The sequence below is a fragment of the Hetaerina americana genome, unplaced genomic scaffold (assembly GCF_022747635.1).
Source record: "Hetaerina americana unplaced genomic scaffold, ioHetAmer1.1.p SCAF_5, whole genome shotgun sequence".
Lineage (NCBI taxonomy): Eukaryota > Metazoa > Arthropoda > Insecta > Odonata > Calopterygidae > Hetaerina > Hetaerina americana.
Window position 1 is genome coordinate 71,833,165 of NW_027287095.1, and position 21,143 is coordinate 71,854,307.

At 37.4% G+C, this 21,143-nt stretch overlaps 2 protein-coding genes across 2 annotated transcripts; one reads left to right on the plus strand and one right to left on the minus strand.

Moving 5' to 3' along the window:
* Positions 1-924: 924 nt before the first annotated feature.
* Es2 (ess-2 splicing factor homolog) lies at positions 925-15,569 on the minus strand. Its single transcript, XM_071591859.1, has 8 exons — positions 15,212-15,569; positions 14,842-14,998; positions 14,594-14,734; positions 14,331-14,434; positions 11,100-11,259; positions 9,037-9,285; positions 6,454-6,682; positions 925-2,193 (listed from the first exon to the last, which is right to left on the minus strand). The coding sequence occupies exons 1-8, from the start codon at positions 15,353-15,355 to the stop codon at positions 1,857-1,859; spliced, it is 1,521 nt and encodes a 506-aa protein (XP_071447960.1). The 5' UTR covers positions 15,356-15,569; the 3' UTR covers positions 925-1,856.
* Positions 15,570-15,655: 86 nt separating this feature from the next.
* Positions 15,656-20,921, plus strand: Dpm1 (Dolichyl-phosphate mannosyltransferase subunit 1). The gene is made up of 6 exons (XM_071591861.1): positions 15,656-15,973; positions 16,049-16,148; positions 16,237-16,347; positions 16,422-16,612; positions 16,972-17,086; positions 20,738-20,921. The coding sequence occupies exons 1-6, from the start codon at positions 15,843-15,845 to the stop codon at positions 20,840-20,842; spliced, it is 753 nt and encodes a 250-aa protein (XP_071447962.1). The 5' UTR covers positions 15,656-15,842; the 3' UTR covers positions 20,843-20,921.
* Positions 20,922-21,143: the final 222 nt, after the last annotated feature.

Here is a 21,143-nt window from a genome sequence, read left to right on the forward strand (position 1 = left end):
AGTAGTAGTTTTGAGGGGAGGCGACCGACAGCTAAGGTCATTTGCGCCATAGGGGATGGACAGGAAAGGATGAAGGGTGGAGAGAAACCCGGCGTCGGCATTAGCCTACTCTTTACGAAAGGCGCCAAGGGGTCCGCAGTTTAACGTCCCATCCGACGGACGGCGTACTCCCTCAAAGTGCCCTCCACAAAGCACCTCAAGTAGGGATCGAGATACCTCTGAAAAATATTCAACACCGCCGGGATTTGAACCCGCGCCCTCAGGGTGGGAAGCCAGTACGTTAGCCCCCGCACCATCTCGATCCCCTACAGCAAAGATGTGATGGTGCAGGATTAATACTTCATGGATGCAATTATTCACTCACTCAAGGTGATCAACGGTAGATCTAAAATTGACAGTGAGTATTGACAGAAATTTTTTTCATTACAAATAACAAACCAGTGGCTCACCATTCTCTCCATTAACTGGCAATAGTGTGATAATTATGTATGTTTGTCCTCTATTTTTCAAATGTTTAGGAATTGGAATAATGACAGACTCTCTATAATTAAGGGGAGCTATCTTCAATCTAGATGTTGTATGGAATATAGATGACATTCATCAACAATTTCTCTTGGATATTTTGAAGAAGACATAGAGGATGACATCTCAACTGGGGTGGGATACTATTTCTGGAATCAGCTATAGTGGACTCCAACTACCACAGGGAAAATGTTCGCGATAATTAGCCTTTACGGAACTTTCATCAGAGGACACTGGAATATAAGTATCTGTACACTGAGAATACACGTACCTGTACATGCAAATGCTCATTTATGTACAAGAAGGAAATGGAATAGTTTGAGTCGCCATGGATCTTCTGACATAGAACACATCACTGCTTAGTATTTATCAACTCAATTTTCGCCATTTATCAATCTTATTTCCAATGATTTAATTCAACAACAAATAAATGTGTGCAAAAAGAGACAATAATTCAGGGGTGCTCACCATTTCATATATTCATCATTCACAATTTCTATCACCCATAACTCAAAGAGGCATGGTTCTTGTCTAAGCTCATATTCCAACCAGTCTATGCTGTTCAAAGCAAAGAACAAAATGCAACTCAACAAAATTTGAGGTTATATGATCAAAACTTTAACCACATTAGCCTCAGTACACATCTTTTTAGCTAGCAGAAATATCTTTGAAACAGCCTTCGCTTAAATGCATAAAATGAACTTTGTACTGCAATATTTTTCCATTTAACTACAAACTTCAAAGCACTGCCTGGAATTCACTTCATAATACTTATCCCTGTTGGCAATAGACACGAATCAACAGAAATGAATTAGAAAACAAGCTACAACAACATACAAAATGAAACTTTGTAATTATTTTCTAATAGAATACTTACAAATATATTTCTCATTACTGTCCACTGTATATGTACAAATAAATAAGGCATTATTCTAGCATTGTAGCTACGAAGTATTACAAGAATTAATTATTAATTTATCACAGACTTTATACAACTTAGATATTAATATCGACTTTGATGAAATATGAACACAGAAGACCATACCAAAACAACTCAGTCATTCCTAATAAAAAAAGATACTGTCTTTCAAAAAGGTAACTTGCCTTGATGAATATATGGGTAATCCACATTAAAAATTATATATGAAAATAGTAGTAGTTCCACTTGCCCAATGATACACTGAAAAAAGTGTCAACACTGCTACCAACACAAAAGTAGTCATCAATCACCCACATCACATATTCTATCTAGATATAGATAAAGTCAACTCCTGAATGATGATTTCTTGAAATGTCTCTACTTTGAGTATTAGCTTGTGATGAAGGAATAAATACTAGGATTCAAAATAATCAGCTGCCCTTGGTCTCCTGGGAAGATTGAGAAGGTTGTCGGTGAGGTGAGTGACATCCTTGCCCTTCACTGATGCCAAATGGCGTTTTCCTGACCCTGGAGTGTGGGTCCTCTGCCTGGGTGTTTTAGATGAAGGCGATGGCATGAGAGAAGGCGTTCCAGGTGTGGCTGACCTTTGTCTCGGACTCGGACTATATGACGCTCTCAGTGCATGATCTGTACCCAACCTTCCCAACTGGGATGATGCCAACCGTCGGGCAGCTGGAGACATTGAGTTCAAACGCTCCAATGAACCTGAGCCTGGTCTCCTAGGTGATGGCCTGTCCATAAAAAAACCTTCATTAGTACAACCATTTCCTTACCAAACTATCAGCTCATTCATATCATACACTGGCGATAGGTGAATACTGCCAGTGCATATATTAGCATTTCATTTCAAAACATTGGAAATATCTCAAGCGATACATACACACAGGAGGGATTCTTTCCTTGAAAATATGACAGGTAAATTTTTATCTAATGAATCATCATTTCCAATTTTTCTCCTTATGATGACATTATGTAATGCTCCTAGAAAATGCTGGATTAGGCAATGATGTTGGTATTTATAAATATACCACACAATCTAAAGGAATTGGTATAATGAGTTAACCACATTTACAGAAAGCAAGGTGCATAATAACCGAAACCTAATATAAACAGAATGGAGAGAGAGAAAGAATTCATAACAAATACACTTTCTCTGGTGTCAACCAAAGTAAACTTTCTTCAATAATTCCAAAACAGTTTCGCACACTAATGCAGGATACAAAATAATCATACATGAGCAACATATTATGATGAGGTATAATACACGAAAGCAAGAAACTGACACTAATAAAATCACAGATTTTTGACTTAACTTTGGTATTAAACATACTGAAGTTTTCCAGAAAAAAATTTGATGTCACAAGTCAACTGTTTCAATGCAATGCAAGCCATTAGAAATATTGTCAACTAAACCTATCTTCAAAGGGTTACACTTCCCATTCCCTCACATTGACTACAACCTTGACGTGATGGAAGGGCTTGTGCGTTCTGATGACTTTTATAATGGACAGTATAGAGAAAATTGGTCCTGGCAACTACAAGACTTGGCCCAATCGGCCATGAATTGTGCCCAGCAGAGGGAAATGCAAGGCTTTCGTGGTCATCACGAAAACCTTGCAAATCAAAAACAACAGCAGCAGCACAGAAGACGCTAAAGTAGAAGACCACATTAGTTAGAATAGGAACTTGGAATGTTAGGACAATGTTGAGGACAGGAAATTAGGGAATATTAAGTGAGAGATGGAAAGGGGAAATATAGATATTTTATGTCTATGAGAGGGGACATGCAAGGATAGCCGGGATTACTGGAGAGATATTCATAAAGTCGTAAAGAGCAGAGACGAGAGCCAGCGAGGGGTTGCCATAATTTTGAATGAAAAGGTAGGAAGACTCATTGCCAACATAGAAAAACCGATGGATAGAATATTACTAGAGAAGATGAAAGCAGAACCAATGAACTTCGTCATTGTTCAGGCATACATGCCACCAAGCAATTATAAGGAGGAAGAAGTCGATCAGTTTGAAGAAATAATCGCACCTGAGCCTGCAGGGAAACATTTGATAGCGATGGGGGATTGGAATGCGATAGTAAGCAAACGAAGAGATGTCCATGAGGTAGGGAATTATAGTTTAGGCGAAAGGAATGACAGTGGGGAGAGAGCAATTGAGTTCTGCAGCAGACATGGGTTAATCATCACCAACACTTGGTTTAGACACCTCAAAAGGTATAATTATATATCGAAAATGCCTGAGATTCAGAAAGGTATCAGTTAGATGATATTATGGTTAGGCACAGACTTAGGAAGTCTGTCTCATTCAAAAAGATAAGGCAGGAACAGTGGGTTAGGAAATGGAATGTAGAAGGATTAACTGGTTGACATGGAAGGAGTATCACCAGGCTGAAGAGAAAATCATGAGTGAGGGAAAGGAGCCAAATACCAATGAGGAAAAATGAGACTACATCAAAAAAGGTATATTGAAAGCCACAAAAGGAACCACGGGAACAGTTAATAGGAAAAGGACAAGAAAACCATGGATCACGAATGAAATGATTAGAAAGATAGCCGAGAGAAAAAATGGAAGAACAGAAGTACAGAGCTATGTAGAAGGAAGTACAAAGAGCTAAATAATAAATCGAGACGGGTAAGGTAAATTGAGATGGAGAGCCCAGATTAAGGTCTGGACAGTCTGGAGAGAGAATCCGGATGGGCAGTCTTAGGACGAAGAGTAAGGCAGGGTTGTCCATTATAACCTCTGCTGTTCAACATATATGTAGACAAAATGATTAGAGATGTATGGGAAGAATTGGAGATAAGAATGAAAGTCAGCCGGGAATTGGTTAAGTCAGTTAGGTTCACTGATTACTAAGCTATAGTTTGTCAGTCAGCCAAGGGGTTACAAGCAATGCTACGTGAATTAGAATTTCATTGTGACAGTTATGGGATGAGAATCAATATAAATAACATAAAGAATATAGGGTTATCCTGAAAGAGAAAGGCTAAGCATTAAAAAAATAAACATAAAAATAGGAGGGCAAAAACTAGATCAGGTGAACCAGTTCATGTATCTTGGTAGTGTTCAAAGTAGTAGGGACACCAAAAGAAGAATTGCATTAGGCAAAGAAGCTACCACAAGGAGGAAGTAATTGATGAGGATGGATGAGTAAGGATATTAAGATAAGGTACATTAGAACTTTGATATGAAGCGTGGTTATCTCGGGCACGGAAACATGTCCATTGAAGCAGGATGATAGGTGTATTGGAAATGAAAAAAACAGTAACTTTGCGATTCCACTGAAAATTAAATATATTACAAACCGGGTTTCAAAGTTCAACGTCACCTTCAGGTGATCTTCAACGACATCATAAAGTTACGCCAGAAACCATCAATTATGATAGGAGTGTGAAGGAGGATGGAGTGGATAGAAAGGAAAATAAATGGGGAAGTGCTGGGTAAGGTGAAGGAGGAGAGAGAATTGTTGGGGGGAAATGGCAAGGCAACAGGAAAAATGGATGAAGATTTATTGATTGATGTTGAGTGGCAGTAGGATGTTGAAGAATGTGATAGAGGGGAGAATTTCAGGAAAACGAGGAATGGACAGAAGTAGAATATAGATGTTGGCCAGAATGAAGGGAAGGAGGAAGTACATGAAGATGAAGAGGGGGATTTAGAGTAGGAGGTTGGTTTGTACTTTGTTCGGAGAGACAAGACATGTATTTGGTAGTTGTGTCCATCCAAAACCTACACCTCTACCAGTATATTATGTATCATAAAAATCCTATATTCAAGGCATACTTTGAGTCCAGGAGTTACATGAAGAGGAGGAAGAAGGAGTACAAATTAGAGTGGCTATGAAACTATCGGTACAACTAACAAGGAGAGGTCACAATCTTCTCAATGTCAACTGCAATCATGGTAGTCATCAGAAAAGCAGATGAAACATAAAAATTGCTAACCAAGAACAAGTTCAGCCTTCCATAAAATTCAGAACAACGTCAACCTTTCCACCAACTGCAGTGCCTTACCGTAAGTTTCATGGGGATGGATATGTCAATGACATTTTTCAAATTCTTGTGATCAGTTTAAGTTGATGCATACCGTGCATATGCCATCATGTTGTTCAAAATTGGGGTCAACGCCACGACCTGCCCTAACGATTGGGGAAGGTGAGGGTGAAATGACAACTGGAGGGAAGGCCGTTCGCATGCAGACATCTGGGGAGCAGAGTAATGGAGACACAAAGAGGAATTATGCAGTTGGTAGAAAGGGAGAGAATGAGATGGCTGAGGAACGAACAAGTAGGGACCTATAGAGGTGAGTCTTCAAAACTGCTTCATCACTGAAGATGGACATGCCAAATGCATTCAGTTCACATAAAATTTCAACCTCTTCTAAAAACCCATTTCGGTGTTAATCACATTCAAATATTAGTCATAAAAGCACCGCTCTGCATTCTCTCAACCCCCCCCCCCCACCCACCAATTTAATATGATTCAACTGGCAGTCAACATCTATATAAATTTCCCACAATGAACGTTTAGTTAGTCACAAGAAACATATGTTAACTATTGCGTAATTCTATATGGAATGATGAAAAGTCATGTTTCTTCCTGCAATCACCTCAAGAGGTGTCTCGTTATATTTCTTTCCCTCGTCTCATCTTTCCCCATAACTTAAATGTCTTCGCTCCTCAGCCAAAATCATTACTCACTTTTCCTCAATACTTGTGAAGTGTATCATGAACAGCGAAAATGAAATTTTAACTACAGAAGAATAACACTTGGAGACTTTACTTATGTTAATTGGTTGTTTTATTTCCACATGTCGCATGATATTTCAACTTAAGCAATAACCAGATTTTACAGAAAACTTGAAACAGTGAAGGAATTATTCTGATTTCCTAAGGAACACCCAATCTTATTTTCATGTAACTGGAGCTTAAGCCATAAATTACTTCAGTTAATTTCCAGTGATTAATAGTAAGTACTTACGTTCGAAGTTGAGCCCATGCAGCCTCTATTGCCTTCTGCTTCCGATCACGATGATGCTGGCCAGCCTTTTCGGCCAGCTTGAGGGCTAACTTCTCCCTCTTTGGAGGTTCAGGTATCTTGAATGAGGGCCCTGGTGTGGCATGCAATAGGCGGGGTGTGTCCCCACCATCCAATCTGAACGGGGTCCCCTCAATCTCTCCCCAAGTCATCAGTGGGGATTCATTCACGCCTGCAAGAATGAGCACATATTGTTAAGCGGAGCAATATAGTAATATCCTAGATATTAAGTAAGGGCTCATATATACTTAAGTATGGAGTTTATTCTATAGCTGTAAGAAAGGTGAAAAGTGCAATGGAGATAACTGGTGGAGGCAATGCAAAAGGAGCTCTACAGAGGAATGACGAAAGACTAGAATGCATTAAAAATTAAGTAAATTCTTCAAACACTGGGTGAATGGAAAAGTCTATACTTGAGATGCCTAATTAAAGATGAAGGAAAGCAGATGAATTTAATGAAGGAAAAATTAAGAGAATTTAGAGAGAATGCTTATTTACAAAAGCTTATGAAAAGGAGAATATTTACCAATACTAAAAACATATGAATGACCCAAAATTTTATTTATTTCATCACCGTAAGGTACTGCTTACACAGAATGCTGAAGAACAATGCTTTTGTGGATCAGCTTTTGTTATTTTTTGGTTGTGGAAAGGACTTTTCAAGATTTCTCTTATCCAGAGCATTTATAACAGTAATCATGTCACCACATTAACAATCCACCAGCTCCAGGCTCTCCAAATTAATGTCACCACAGTGAACATCATGGAAGGGGCAGGGATACTAGGGAAACAGGGGGGGTCTAGTTTTTGATTCTTGAACTAAAAACAGACCCCATACTTACAACTTGCAAATTACATTTCTCCTTTTATGGAGTGGCTATTCATTTTATAGAGATCCAATCCCAACCTTTTCCTGATATTCCCAACATTTATGAATTCTTTTCCACTGAGTGAGTAGAACCTGATTAGGATTTTTTTGGGATTATTCCTCATTACTCCATAAGTCAACAACAACACTGATATCAGCACTCCTACAACTTCAGTTCTGGTCGTGGATTGCATGTGTCATGATCTATGGCAAACCTTCAGTCACTTTTACAACTAAAAAGAATATTACTCTCATTAGGAATACCTGATTTCCAAATCATATTTCTGAATTTTCAAATGATCCATCAACTTTTCCCCATTCCCTAAATATTTTTTTGAAGAAGTTGAATAATTCCTGACTTTTCCCGAATTTTCTACTGTTTCTGACTTGTATGCCCACAATGTACTACCAACATCTACACAATACCTCACAAGCCACCACAGAGGCATTCGGTGAAAGGAGTTAAGGTTTTTCATTTTAAAATTTCAGAGACTTGGTGCATTAATAAGTACTTAGGATTAAATATATATTTGCAAAGATACATAAATACATGAACACCAACATGCACAATAAACTGCGATAACTGGTGTCTTTGAGTGAAGCTTTACATTTAGTTTTTTGATTGAAAATGTAGGAGTGGTTACAATGGCTTTTGCTATAATTTTGTATCAGGCAAGGCATGAAAATGAACTTGAATCTGTCAGCTGTGCGTGTCTATCTCTATAACTATTTGTTGGTCTGATTTGCCAATGCATTGTGGGGCCATGATAATTCCTTCAGTGTCACCAGCAAACTCGGCAAACACCTTTCTGGAAGTCTTAGTTTTGCCTTCTCTCTTCATGACTCATAAAGCTCCCAACCTAATTTCTCCAACATACATATAATGCTTACTCTTTACCCCTAGAAATTAATTTTAACTGCAAATATTCTGCATAATTTAGCATACTGTGGCATAGTATGTCTCCACAAACAACCATGAATTAAGCCCCTAACTATGTTACCAGAACTGCACCCCTTTTGATTCAAGAGGGTCGAGATGGTTCAGTGGCTAATATACAGGATTCCCACCGTGAGAGCCTGGGTTCAAATCCTGGAGACGACAAACATTTTTCAGCAGTATCCCGATCCCTAAATGAGGTGCTTTGTGGAGAGCACTTTGAGTGAGAGCGACGTCTGTGGGATGGGACGTTAAATGGCAGACCCCTTGGTGCCTTTTGATACGAGTAGGCTAATGCCGATGCCAGGTTTCTCTCCATCCTTTCTTCCCCAACCATCCCTAGTGGAGCAAACGACCTTAGCTGTCGGTCGCCTCTCATAAAAACTACTACTCTTTTGATTCAAACTTGCACAGCTACAATTCTCCCTGCATTGCTCATATTCGATTCTACCGTTCCCAAACCCTACCCTCAACAACTTTCATCAACTAATTATGACCATGATGACATTTTACAGATTCAATAAGAAATCCCATCTCCTGAATTTCTATTCAAATCACAAGTATCTATGTCAGCAAATTTGTCATCACATAGTCACATTTGCACCATCCATGTAATTTTTAATGCAGAAGTGGGTCATTAGCATCTCAGTCAATTTACATTTCCCCAAATAACATTCCGCTTCAATATAAATTCTACGGGCCATATGAATTCAATACTAACCTGGGGCAGGAGAAGGGGTGGCCATAAACCCATAGCCATTGACTGTGGGTTCATCACTCGCAGTAACCACCTTCCCATCCACTCCAATCTTGCCCTCTTGAGCTCTGGCCTGAGAATGAGCCAATTCTTGGATGACCTCCTTGTTTTGCTTCTCATCAAATGGGTTTCCGGCTAACCTTGTGTTACCATGCACAACCTCCTGTCTCAGCTTGGCCATCTCAACCTCTTCCTCAGCAGTTCTTTGAACACCTGAATGAAATAGATTCAAGCAATATATTGATGAAAATTCAACATCTTTACCACCATTTAAAGCACAATGTTCATGTGCTACACAAGAAAAATGTTACTGATCCTTAAAAAATGATTAAACTACAACTGAATAGATACGCCTTTTTTGGTGAACTGTTAAGTTTTTTATATACTTATCTACTAGTATTTAACCAAAAAATCAGTTAACATTTCCAATGGAAATATTTTAATAAGAAATGAAAATCACTTTATTTTATCCACGACGGCAATATTTTCCCCTAACTGTGTTGATGAACTCATCAATATGCTTTTTTTAAATTACACAAACAAAGCTTAATTTTTCAGTTGTTGATTTGCTAACACTTCCTTTCAGAACAAAAATAATCCAGTAAGCAATGTAATCTTTCAGCAATTAATTCCCACTAAATCCAATATCTATATACTACCTTGATCAAAAATTTCCCGGAATTTATTCAGAAAATTAAAAATACAAGTTTATTCATCTAAATCTATATTGTCCCCTTCAAAGTAATCCCCATCGACTGCAACACACTTATGCCAGCGCTTGATCCAATCCTCGAAACATTTTTTATATTCGGTTTTCGGTATGTCCATCAGTGCTTCCTGCGATTTTTCCATTACTTCCTCTCGGCTGCTAAAACGCGTTCCCCGTAATGGTTTTTTAACTCGATTGAACAGAAAGAAGTCACAGGGAGCCAAATCAGGTGAATTCGGTGGCTGTTGGATGGTATTTGTTGCATTTTTCGTCAAAAAATTACGAATAATGATAGCACTGTGCGAAGGAGCGTTATCATGGTGCAAAATCCACGAGTTTTCTGCCCACATTTCTGGTCTCTTTCGGCGAATTGCTTCACGCAAACGTCTCATAACGCCCAAATAATACTCTTTGTTTACTGTCTGGCCTTCTGGCAAAAATTCATGATGCACTACACCGTTGTAATCCATGAAAACCGTCAGCATTGCCTTCTTTTTTGACTGAAAACGACGTGGTTTTTTTGGTCTCGGCTCATTTGGTGAACGCCATTCAGTTGCCTGATGTCTGGATTTCGTGTCGTACTCATAAACCCACGTCTCGTCTCCAGTAATGATCCTTTTGATGAATGTGGGATCGGATTCAGCCTCGCAAATCATGTCTTTTGCGACGTCAACACGGTCTCTTTTTTGCATGAAATTGAGGTCTTTTGGAACCAACTTTGCTGCTACACGACGGAAACCCAAATCATTAACCACAATGTCTTGGGCGGATCCATAGGCAATGTTCAAGTCCTCCGCTATTTCTCTGATGGTTAATTTGCGGTTATTGACCAACATTTCTTTTACTTTATCAATTTATTCACCGACTTTCGATGTCGATGGTCTGCCACTGCGTTCATCATCTTCGATTGACTCACGACCACTTCTGAACCGCTCGTGCCACTGGTAAACGACCGTTTTTTTTAGAGAATCGTTGCCGAAACACTTTTCCAACATTTCCAACGTCCGTGCGCCACTAAATCCGTTTTTTACGCAAAATTTAATACAAGTTCGTTGTTGCAAATTTAAATCCATTTCTGCAATTGTAAAAAATCGCCAACACACACAGAGATAGATGTACTCTTGGCTACGTAACTTTTGCAAATGTCAAGTTATGACACTAAGATTTAAAGGGAATATCAACAACAGATGTACCAATTTAACAAAAAAAACAGAACTCAAATCGGAACGATGGGAGCGCCACACGGTGGTTATTCCGGGAACTTTTTGATCAAGGTAGTATCATTGGTTATTTTTGAATATCTAAGTTTTGCTCTTACCATCAGGAACAAACATGATATAGTTTTTATTCTTATATGTCCAGGTATCTATGTTAAGCGGCCTCTCATATGGTTCCGCTTGCTGCTGTACTGATGGCAATGCTAGCATTTCCTCTTTTCTCTGGATACATTTTTCCTCTGCATCATATAACCAGGAAAACTGTAAGTGGACACAATATGTTTTAAAAATCGAAATTATACATGTACAACTAAGGTAGAAGGAAATAATTGTTAAGTTTGTTTACCCCCAAAACTTATCATCCCTCTCCTGTTATCCCAGGGTGTCTGTAGTACTCCATCTCAACCCTATTCCATATATGCCACCACACTAACTAGTAGCAGGGAATGACTCGAAAACAAGATAACTATCATACCAATGGAGGATAAAGTCTGCCATGAAATTTATGAGGGGAAAATAGATTCTTGAAGCTGTCTAATTGATGGTTCTGGACTCTTTCAGCAACTTATTCAAATTCATCAGGGTTAAATCCCTACCTTTCCAGAGCAGACCAGAGTGGAGACAACTTTCTAATTACCAAACTACCTACATAGGTACCACTGGAGTACAGCCACAGTAGAAAAGTAATAGAAATATACCATGAAATGTTGTGAGCACACATGTTTTATGATTAAAAAACAATTAATTAACAAGCAAATTTAAACCCATCGCATCAGTGGTGATTTTTTAAAGACAATATTCACGAAATCTACTGATGTCGAGGCAATTCAATCATTTTCACTGATTTTCCCTCATTTCCATACATGGCCACGTTGCCTGCTTCCCCTTCACCTAAAGGGTACCTTGTGTAAGCTACAGTTCTAACAGTGGCTTTAACAATGCAAAACTGGTAAGAGGGTGGATTGAAAATGAACAGTTAAGGCTGGAAAACCTTAAGCTAAAGCTCTGGTGAGGGAAATGCAGGAGGGGGTGGGATGAGAGTGGGGTAATAACGTTCCTCAAGATGGATGAACAGCAATGCATACAAATGTTTATAATCTGTATTCTGGACATTCAATACTTGGGTTTACTGATACCTGCTCAGGAATCTATAAAAACTACATATTTTTCCATGAAAATGATATAATGAATGAAGTTCTTCAACTAATTTAAGTTTCCTCTTTGTTTATGACAATAATTTATGTATTCTATTGTTTCAGGCTTCACTTCGTGGAAGTAATTGATATCCATTGTTGAAATAGAAAGAAAGACTCGTACTTTTCCACAGATTTTATTATACGGCACGACGCGTTTCACCGACTTGCGGCATCATCAGGTACAAATTTGCAAAACAGACAGAGCAAGCATATATACCCTCAGGACAGAGTGGGGGCGGGGAGGGTTGGAAGGATTTGAGGGGGGTGGGGGCTCGCAGGTGCGTTGATGGATTGTTTTGACCATTTCCAGGCTAATTTCTCGGAGAGGAGTGGGGAGGGGTATGGGAATAATTGCTCATTACAAAGTGTCGTGTTGGGGTTCACCAAGTGCCTTCTAATCTCTAATTGCTCGAGAGCGTCCATTTTTAATCCTTTTGGGAGTGTGTGTAATATCTCTGGGACAACGTCACTGCTGTGGTTGAATTCTAGTAAATGCTTGGCGAAGAGAGAGTTGTTATTCTGATTTTTGTGACACCTAGCGTGTTCCTTGACTCGTAACTTGATATTCCCATAATTTATTCATTTTTCTCATAACTTGTCTCGCTACAGCTATATCAGTCTGCCACCTGTGGTTTCTCAAGAAAATCTAACATTTCAATGCAACAATTTCAGTGTAAAAATCATTCGCCTAGTCAAGGCGAATGATTTTTACACTCTGAAATTGTTGCATTGAAATGCACATTAGCAGATGACTACGTTAAAAGTTACTGTTGCGGCATCTCCTGCAGTTTCTTTGGAAAATCTAACATGTCAAGTCTTTCCTTTGGGGTCACTGAAAAAAATCAGACAGCTTGGATGACACCTAGGGTGTACAGAGACATCACCCAGTTTTGAACCCAAGTCTTCTGGTCAGTATCCCAGTGCTCTACTCACTGGTCTACAATGCCCTCGCCAGATCTGATATTTTTTCAAAAAAGGAAAATATTCTTAACTTTCAAAATTGATAAAATGCCACGAGAGGTAACCAAAAACATTATAGTCACCACCCTTACTTTCTAAGATAGCATTCATTTTTTCCCTTCCAGATATAAGCAGGTGGCTGATTTCAATTTTAGGAATGACAAGCTATTTCTTTCAAACCTTTTTTCTACAGGATATTGCATGGCATAATCTGTGTATGGTCACTGTGTGCAAGTTCATTAAGGAACCAATTTCGACTTTTGGTGTTTTAAAGTAAATTTTAAGTGATTTTTCCAGTCTTACCCTTCTATCTTTGGGGTGCTTTGGGCAGCAACCCAAAAATACACAGAAAAAGTTTGAGAAATCATCCAGTTTTAATCACTATTAGTGCACAAAAAGTAATCTGACCTATGATGCCAAAATATCCAGCTGTTGCTAGTGTTTGGTTTTACTGAGCCCTTAACTCCCTAGGAGTCTATTAAATAACATGAAAAGTCTGTTTACAAGTCCTTGTAATTAAAAACAAAAGGTATTAAATGGTGCGACACTTGTTGCCTGCCAAAATTACAAAATGTGTAAATTCGGAAGTTCTCCAGTACATTCAAGGTTGTTTTCGCAGGAGTTGTAACTAAACTTGTAGCTTTGAAAAATGAATCCCAGTTCTACAAAGTTGGAAATTGTGATTAAATGGAGTTCAGCACATTACACCTGAATAATGACTGCACCATAAAAATGCAATTCAATGCAGCAAAAATTTGTAACAAATGCATGAAAATACGTTTAAAATACATACATACACCAACATGTCAATATTCAAAAACCATCATATTCCAACTATTTACAACAGTCTAAGATATTCACAACCAAAAAGACACCTTTCAATTTCTACTCCAAATAATGCAATCTTGAATAGCCTCTCACTGTGGTATCAAATAACAGAAACTGTTTTTCTTGATTGTTAATAATTATGAGCTTATTTGCTTGAAATGAACTGTCAACTTAATTCAACTTATTCCAAGCCGCTGCCAAATTTTACATCGAAACTTCCATCAATTCACAGAGAACTAGGCTAGGTAGAGTTCTCATTAACAATAACCTTGTATAGGAATTACGGAAGCATAAATGTTTATCTAAAAAAAACTTACCAGAGAATCAATATAATGTAGAACTACATACCTTTTGCTTGTATTTTACATCCGCACTTTTCATAATTTCTTGAAAGCTCTGGTTATCCTCACTTGTGTGTGCATTTAAATACTGGTCCAAGCTCAGCTTTGACTCTAAAAGGAGTAATATAAATAATAATAATTTGTTAAATTATGGATTTACAATAATAAGAATCTTATATGCAGGTGGCATAAAATATATCTTTAAGAAGAATCAAAGTAACTAGTAGATTTTTTATACCTGGGCGTTCTGAAATACTTCCAAGCACTTACCTTTGAGCCCCTCATTACCATCACTTTCCCCGCTTGTACCAGGGTTGGTATTTCCAGCAAATGGAGTCGAATTATCGACTTCTTCGCCCTCTTCCCGACGTACATCCACAGGAGTTTCAAATGTGGCTGGACTGGCAGCATCTGTTAGTAAAATTAAAGAATGTTTACTCTTTATTTTTACTGTTGAACAATATAATAAGAAAAGTATTTTTAAAAGAAATCGTCGGTTTAGCGAAGAGATTACTTACACCTCTCAGTGGGAGGCCTCTTCCCAGAACTGTATTTCTCATATATCTCTCTCAACTTTTGTATGTCATTTTTTTCTACTGCATCTAAATATTCATTCTGCGCTTTTACCTTTTCCAGGTCAGGGAAAAAGTCCCTTTGTATAATCTTTCCCATCTCCTGAAAATTTAATCACAAAGTAGCAATTAGTTTGATCTAAACAAAAATCAAAACATTTAGTAGCAGTGATTTAATGTTTGTAAATAACAAGTGCCTCGAAGACTAAGTTATTTCCAAGTAAAATCAATTAATGGTCTTAGAACTTGAGAGTTTTACTGCAATAATTAGACTAATGTAACCCTTTCTACAGAGTGAGTTCACCTAAAATTTTACCTCGATGTACGCCTCCTCATCTAAAATCTTCTTGGGCTGGCGAACTTTGCGAACAACACTATTAGGAACTTTGAAAACGCCAACATCCTTCTGGACAGTTTCCAAGGCTTTTTCGCCGGGTTTGGGTTCTATATCCGTGGGCATTTTGAACCGTATATGAAATTCCTCCGAAGTACAATAATGGTGTTAAAATTCATTCGATGTCAAGGATGGTAACTAACATTTATTGGTGTCTAGTTGGATTGAAATGCACCACTATCTAAATCATACAATATACACAGTAAATAAAGATTTATAATTCACGTAAGAGTAAAATAAACAATGGTTAACATATAACCCACACCATGAACACAACTTAGTAACACTGCCTTTAGTCACAACCCATAACGCTTGGCATTTGTTTTTGTAAATTCTAACAACGGACGGAAGATGACGCTTAGGTAGATATTTTGTGTCATCTTTCGTTTCTTACGTGGGGGGTTTCTTTAGTGTATTAAAGGTTGTTCCGCTACATAATTAAATGATTTAGTTACCGTTACTTCATTAAGTGACTGGATGTTGTGAGACACCTATTGACCCTTATTTTCTTTACCAGCTTGATATTTGTGTGTGGCAATAGGAATAAAACAGTATGGAGAAAGAAAACATTGATGACGGTGGTCATGATGAGGAGAACAAGTTTTCAATATTATTGCCAACTTACAATGAGCGTGAAAATCTTCCAATAATTGTGTGGCTGATAGTAAAATACATGACCGAGAGGTTGGTGAATTGTTTCAAATCATCTCACCTTTGCTATTTCGTTTTGATATATACTGTAGTATTTTCTCGCTTTAGTGGGAATGTGTTCGAGATCATTATCATTGATGACGGTAGCCCTGATGGAACCTTAGATGTAGCAAAGCAGCTGCAAAAGATTTACGGAGAAGATAAAATTGTGTGTATATATTGCAAAAACGTGCAAGTAGTTGGAGCATAATGAAAACATGTCCAACGATTGTGCGTCTACATTTTGCCTTTTTCAGATCTTAAGACCGAGAGAAAAGAAATTAGGCCTCGGTACGGCTTATATTCATGGAATGAAGTCAGCCTCCGGAAATTTTATCGTTATAATGGATGCAGATCTATCACATCATGTAAATATCTAGTAAACAGTAACTTTGTACTTAAAGTGAATACGGTCGCTTAACGAAAAACACATTTTTTTCAGCCGAAGTTTATTCCACAGTTCATATCAAAGCAAAAGGAAAACGATTACGATGTTGTATCTGGAACACGTTACGTGGGTGATGGTGGAGTTTATGGTTGGGATTTCAAAAGGAAGCTAGTTAGTCGTGGTGCAAATTTTCTCACTCAGTTACTTCTCCGCCCCGGTGCATCTGACTTGACTGGTAGCTTTAGGTATGTTATATTTAAATATAATCCCCAAGTCCTGATGTTATAAGCCCGTCTCTGTCATTTGACCCGTTTTTTATGTAGCAAGAATATGCCATGCTTACTTTACTCCCTGCCAAACTATCCTCCTTTAATTGAAGTGTGTGCCTCATGCTGATGATCAGTATCTTTTTCTAAACTGACTTGAACGGTATCGCTTTTATATTCTATTAGCATAGGTGTGAAATTTCTATGAAGAAGTAAAATAGATCATTGAAGAGTGTCCTAACCATATAAAATTAAATTAAAAACAGTTCACTGCCTTACTCATTTAAAAATTATATTTTAAAAAATATATATATATATATATATATTATAATTTTCAGGCTCTACAAAAAATCTGTTTTGGAGAGATTAGTTCAATCCTGTGTCTCCAAAGGCTATGTATTCCAAATGGAAATGATAATAAGAGCCAGGCAGTTTGACTTTTCAATTGGTGAGGTATGTATAATGTGTTGTGCATAGTCATGTTTTGACTTAGAAGACAATTGGCTTAATCTCATATTCTAATGTAAAATGTCCACATGTAAAAATGAGTCATGTTCACAACCTACTCTATTATTGGGTAATCTACCGGTTAAGGTAGGTTTTGGATGGACACAACTACCAAATAAATATCTCCTAACAAATCCAGCATCCTACTCTACCAGTCCCTCTTCATCTCTGTGTACTTTCTTCATCCCATCTAACATCCCCATCTTATTACTGCAATTTTCTCGTTTACCATACATTCACCCCTCTGTAACAGTTCAGTCCATCCGTTTTGCCTGCCTCCATAGGATTTCTCCCTACAAACCCCTCTCCTCGTCCACTATACCTAGCACTTTCTCGTGTTTTTTCCTTTCCGTCCATTTTACCTTCTCCACACCCGAATTTCAAAGGCCTCCAATCTATATCTCTCCTCCTGCTTCAGTGACCATGTTTCTGTGCCGTGCATAACTACACTCCATATCAAAGTTTTTATGAGCCTTTTCTTAAGATTCTTACACAGCGTCCCTGTCATCAACTCCCTTCACCTTGTGATAGCCTCTGCTTAGTGGAATTCTTCTCCTTACGCACCTAGCACTTTGACCATTTTGGTCAAAATGCTTCCGAGATATGTAAATTGTTCCTCCTGCTCTTCTTTCTGCCCTTGTATTTTAATGTTAACATTAGCCTTTCTCTTTTTGGAAAATCACATGACCTTTATTTTATTTATGTTGATTCTCATCTCCCATGTTGTCTGTTTTACATCACTTGATGAAAGGCTTGTAATGTTTCACAATAAACTGATGATGTTATTGTAGTCCCTGGGCGCACCGATTCAGTCAGCAAAATCTTCTTGCTGTCCCAAAATACTGTTGCCATCAGTTTTTGGTGTGACAGTGTTTGCTTGAATTTTAAGGGCTTGTTTGGTGAATGGGTGGTATAGTATCCAATGTTTGGACTGTTCCTTGGTCTTTAAACAGTACTCTCTTGGACATTTTGTCAGGAAATTTGTACGTCTCTATCCAGAGGCAGCCTATCATGTTGCACACTTCACAGCTGGCTAGAGTGCCTAAGATAGAGTCCATATCCCATCTAATAAAACTCTAGCAAGACTAATGAAAATGGAATTCGGATTAGCTGGGAATAAGATGTGACAGGGTGGTCAGTAATCCTTGGATCCTGAAAACTGGGTAAAAATGGAAATGGGGAAGATCTAGAAAAAGTCCTGGAAAATCCTTGAATTAGCAGTCAAAGCTGGAATTTTAGTGTTTTTTAATCATTTTGAGAAAAACAAAATTTTCACTTTTCCACAGGTTTATTTTTAACGTACAACGCATTTGAATTTTGTTTTTCTCATAATGACGAATGTCCACTACATCTCGCCTGAATCGGTTGAATGTATGTCTTTTAATCTATTACATTTTCTACAAAAGATAAGGAATTGTTCCTTACTTCTGTGTACATTCAAGGGACACCTATGTTGTTAATCAGGCTTACTCAGTATTGTGCAGTGAAACACCTGCTCATCTACCACTGTAGTACAACTGTAGTGATAATTAGGTAGATAACTCAACATCTTTGAGTGAGTAGACCAATACTCATCAATTGCAAGTGATTTTATTCACAAACAATAGATGTTTTCTGATATTCTCCTGATTAATAAGTAATAATGGAATATTTCATGCTTAGAAAAAAAATGTTAACTCTTATATTCATCACGTTTTTAACTGTTGATCCTCAAGGGAATATTGATTCCTGTCAGGGTCTCAAGGTGATTTCCCATTCAAAGCCACAATGAACTTGCAGCAATAGTTGTTTTTGTGTTTTTATTTCCTGAATGTTATGAAGTACCATGGCATAGTTATTATTCATCTGAATGCTGATGAAACTTCAAATCACTGATGTAAGACTGCAAGGGAGGTCATCTCTTTACCGTAACTGGGAATTTTGTTTAGTTGAGCCATGTAGTCACAACCACTTATATTTATTGATTATCTATCTATGACTGTCTATTCTACTGGGAAAAATGCTTAATTATTCGCACATTTAAACTTATCACACCATTGGATTACATTGGGGGGAACAAGATAGTGAAAATAATTAAGTCAAACCTTGATAAAACAAATATTTATGGTATAAAACCTGGAATCAGGCACCAGCTAATGCTGGCCATCATGTACAATGTTGATGCAGACTGCTGCAATTGTATTGTGTCATGGTTGCAAATTTATTTTTATAAGCTGATCAGAAGTAAATTTCTGAATAGTCATCATATTCTCTTCTCTTGATTCCATATTCTATCTTTTACCATTTCAATTTGGACTTCAGTTTTGATACAGCCTTGCTGACACCATTAGACTTAATTTTTTTACCTGAGAATAAAAAGTGAAAGAATCTCCTGGTGATACTCTGGGAATTAAGCAGATAGGCATAGTATTTACATAAGTCTGTAGATTTTGGCATTGCAGCTGTCTTTTTTTGCAGTCCGTCCCACTCAATTTTAACAGTTTTTTCTCACTTTCAACTGTTCGACTTGGAATAGGGTGTTTATATTTTTGGGAGTGTTAATAATTTCCAAAGAACATTATCAGGGCTCATTAAAAATGCAATTTAAATCATAGTTTGGAATATGGTGAATATTAAGGTCCCTCCCAAAAATTGCCTCCCACCTGAAGATGCCAATTGGGATATCAGCAAAACTGTTGTCTACTAAAATGTTTGCACATGGTTAAAAACCCAGAGGAATGTATATATTAATGGCAAAACACTGCAGAAACCCATAAAACAATACCCATTGATCATACTTTCAAATACAGAACAGTGGTCAAGCATAGAAATTCTTCCATGGAAAGGCTTGAGTGCCTATCCATCATTTTCGCATTAAATCTTACGGTCTTTATGGGAAATAAAACTGCAGCAGTGTGCAAAAATAGCTAAAACATAAAATGTCTGAAAATTTCAGATATCACTGATCAGTAGGACTATTCTAACAAATGTGAAGAGTTAATTAACAACATTGTTGATGCCTAGTACTCATGCCATTAAAAGAATATCACTGCAGCTTGGTATTCTTTCATAGTTTCATTATTAATGGAGTCAAATTATAATTTTTTAGGGTTTTACTGATAATTGTGGCATGATTGTTCCCATCATGTCACAAATAGGTAATGAATATGGATTATGATTGGTGAATACATGAAATTTCCTCTGGCAAAATGTACTTACAGATATTGCTTTATGAGTGTGAAATTTTAACGTAAAAATGTTTTAGTTTTAAGAAATCATGTTATGCCAATGTATGCTACAGCATGTTGATTCAGGGGAGGGTAAAATTTTCCCATCAAGGCCCCCACAAGGTCATTTAGCATTAGTGAGTTGTGTAGATCTAATGCTTGAAGCCTCGTAATAATAATATTAATAATTTGGCCCATTTGATTAGAATTGGGCAATTTATTGTTTCAATTTTTCGGGGTACCTTATTTTTTAAACCCATTTCTGTAAGTGCACTGCTACATATCAAGTTTTTTGTTTACATCAATAACTGTGAGTTGACTTTGTTTCTAAAGGCAACAGTTTTTTTTGTCATTAAGAAATCAATATTTAACAGGGAACTTTCATTTTCAGGTTCCAATCAGTTTTGTGGATAGAGTTTATGGGGAATCAAAGCTTGGAGGTTCAGAAATATTCCAGTTTGTGAAAGCACTTCTCTACCTCTTCGCAACAACATGAAAACTAAATATGTTATGAAATTTATTGATAAAATTTATTTTGTGTGTTTGAGTTTATGGTAATATATTATTTTTGAGAATGAGTTCATTCCTTGAAATCACAATTGTTGATTATTTCACATTATTCCCATTAGATTAGCAAGGGTGCTCTGAACCTACTTTTGCTTACAAATAGTGTAGTGAGAGAATGAGAATGGTAATGTGGCTGGTGAAAATCCATATCATGCTTCTGAATGCCCAAATATAAAACAAACCCATGACATTTATGTGGAAACATTTATTTTCCCAAACCATGGGGAAAA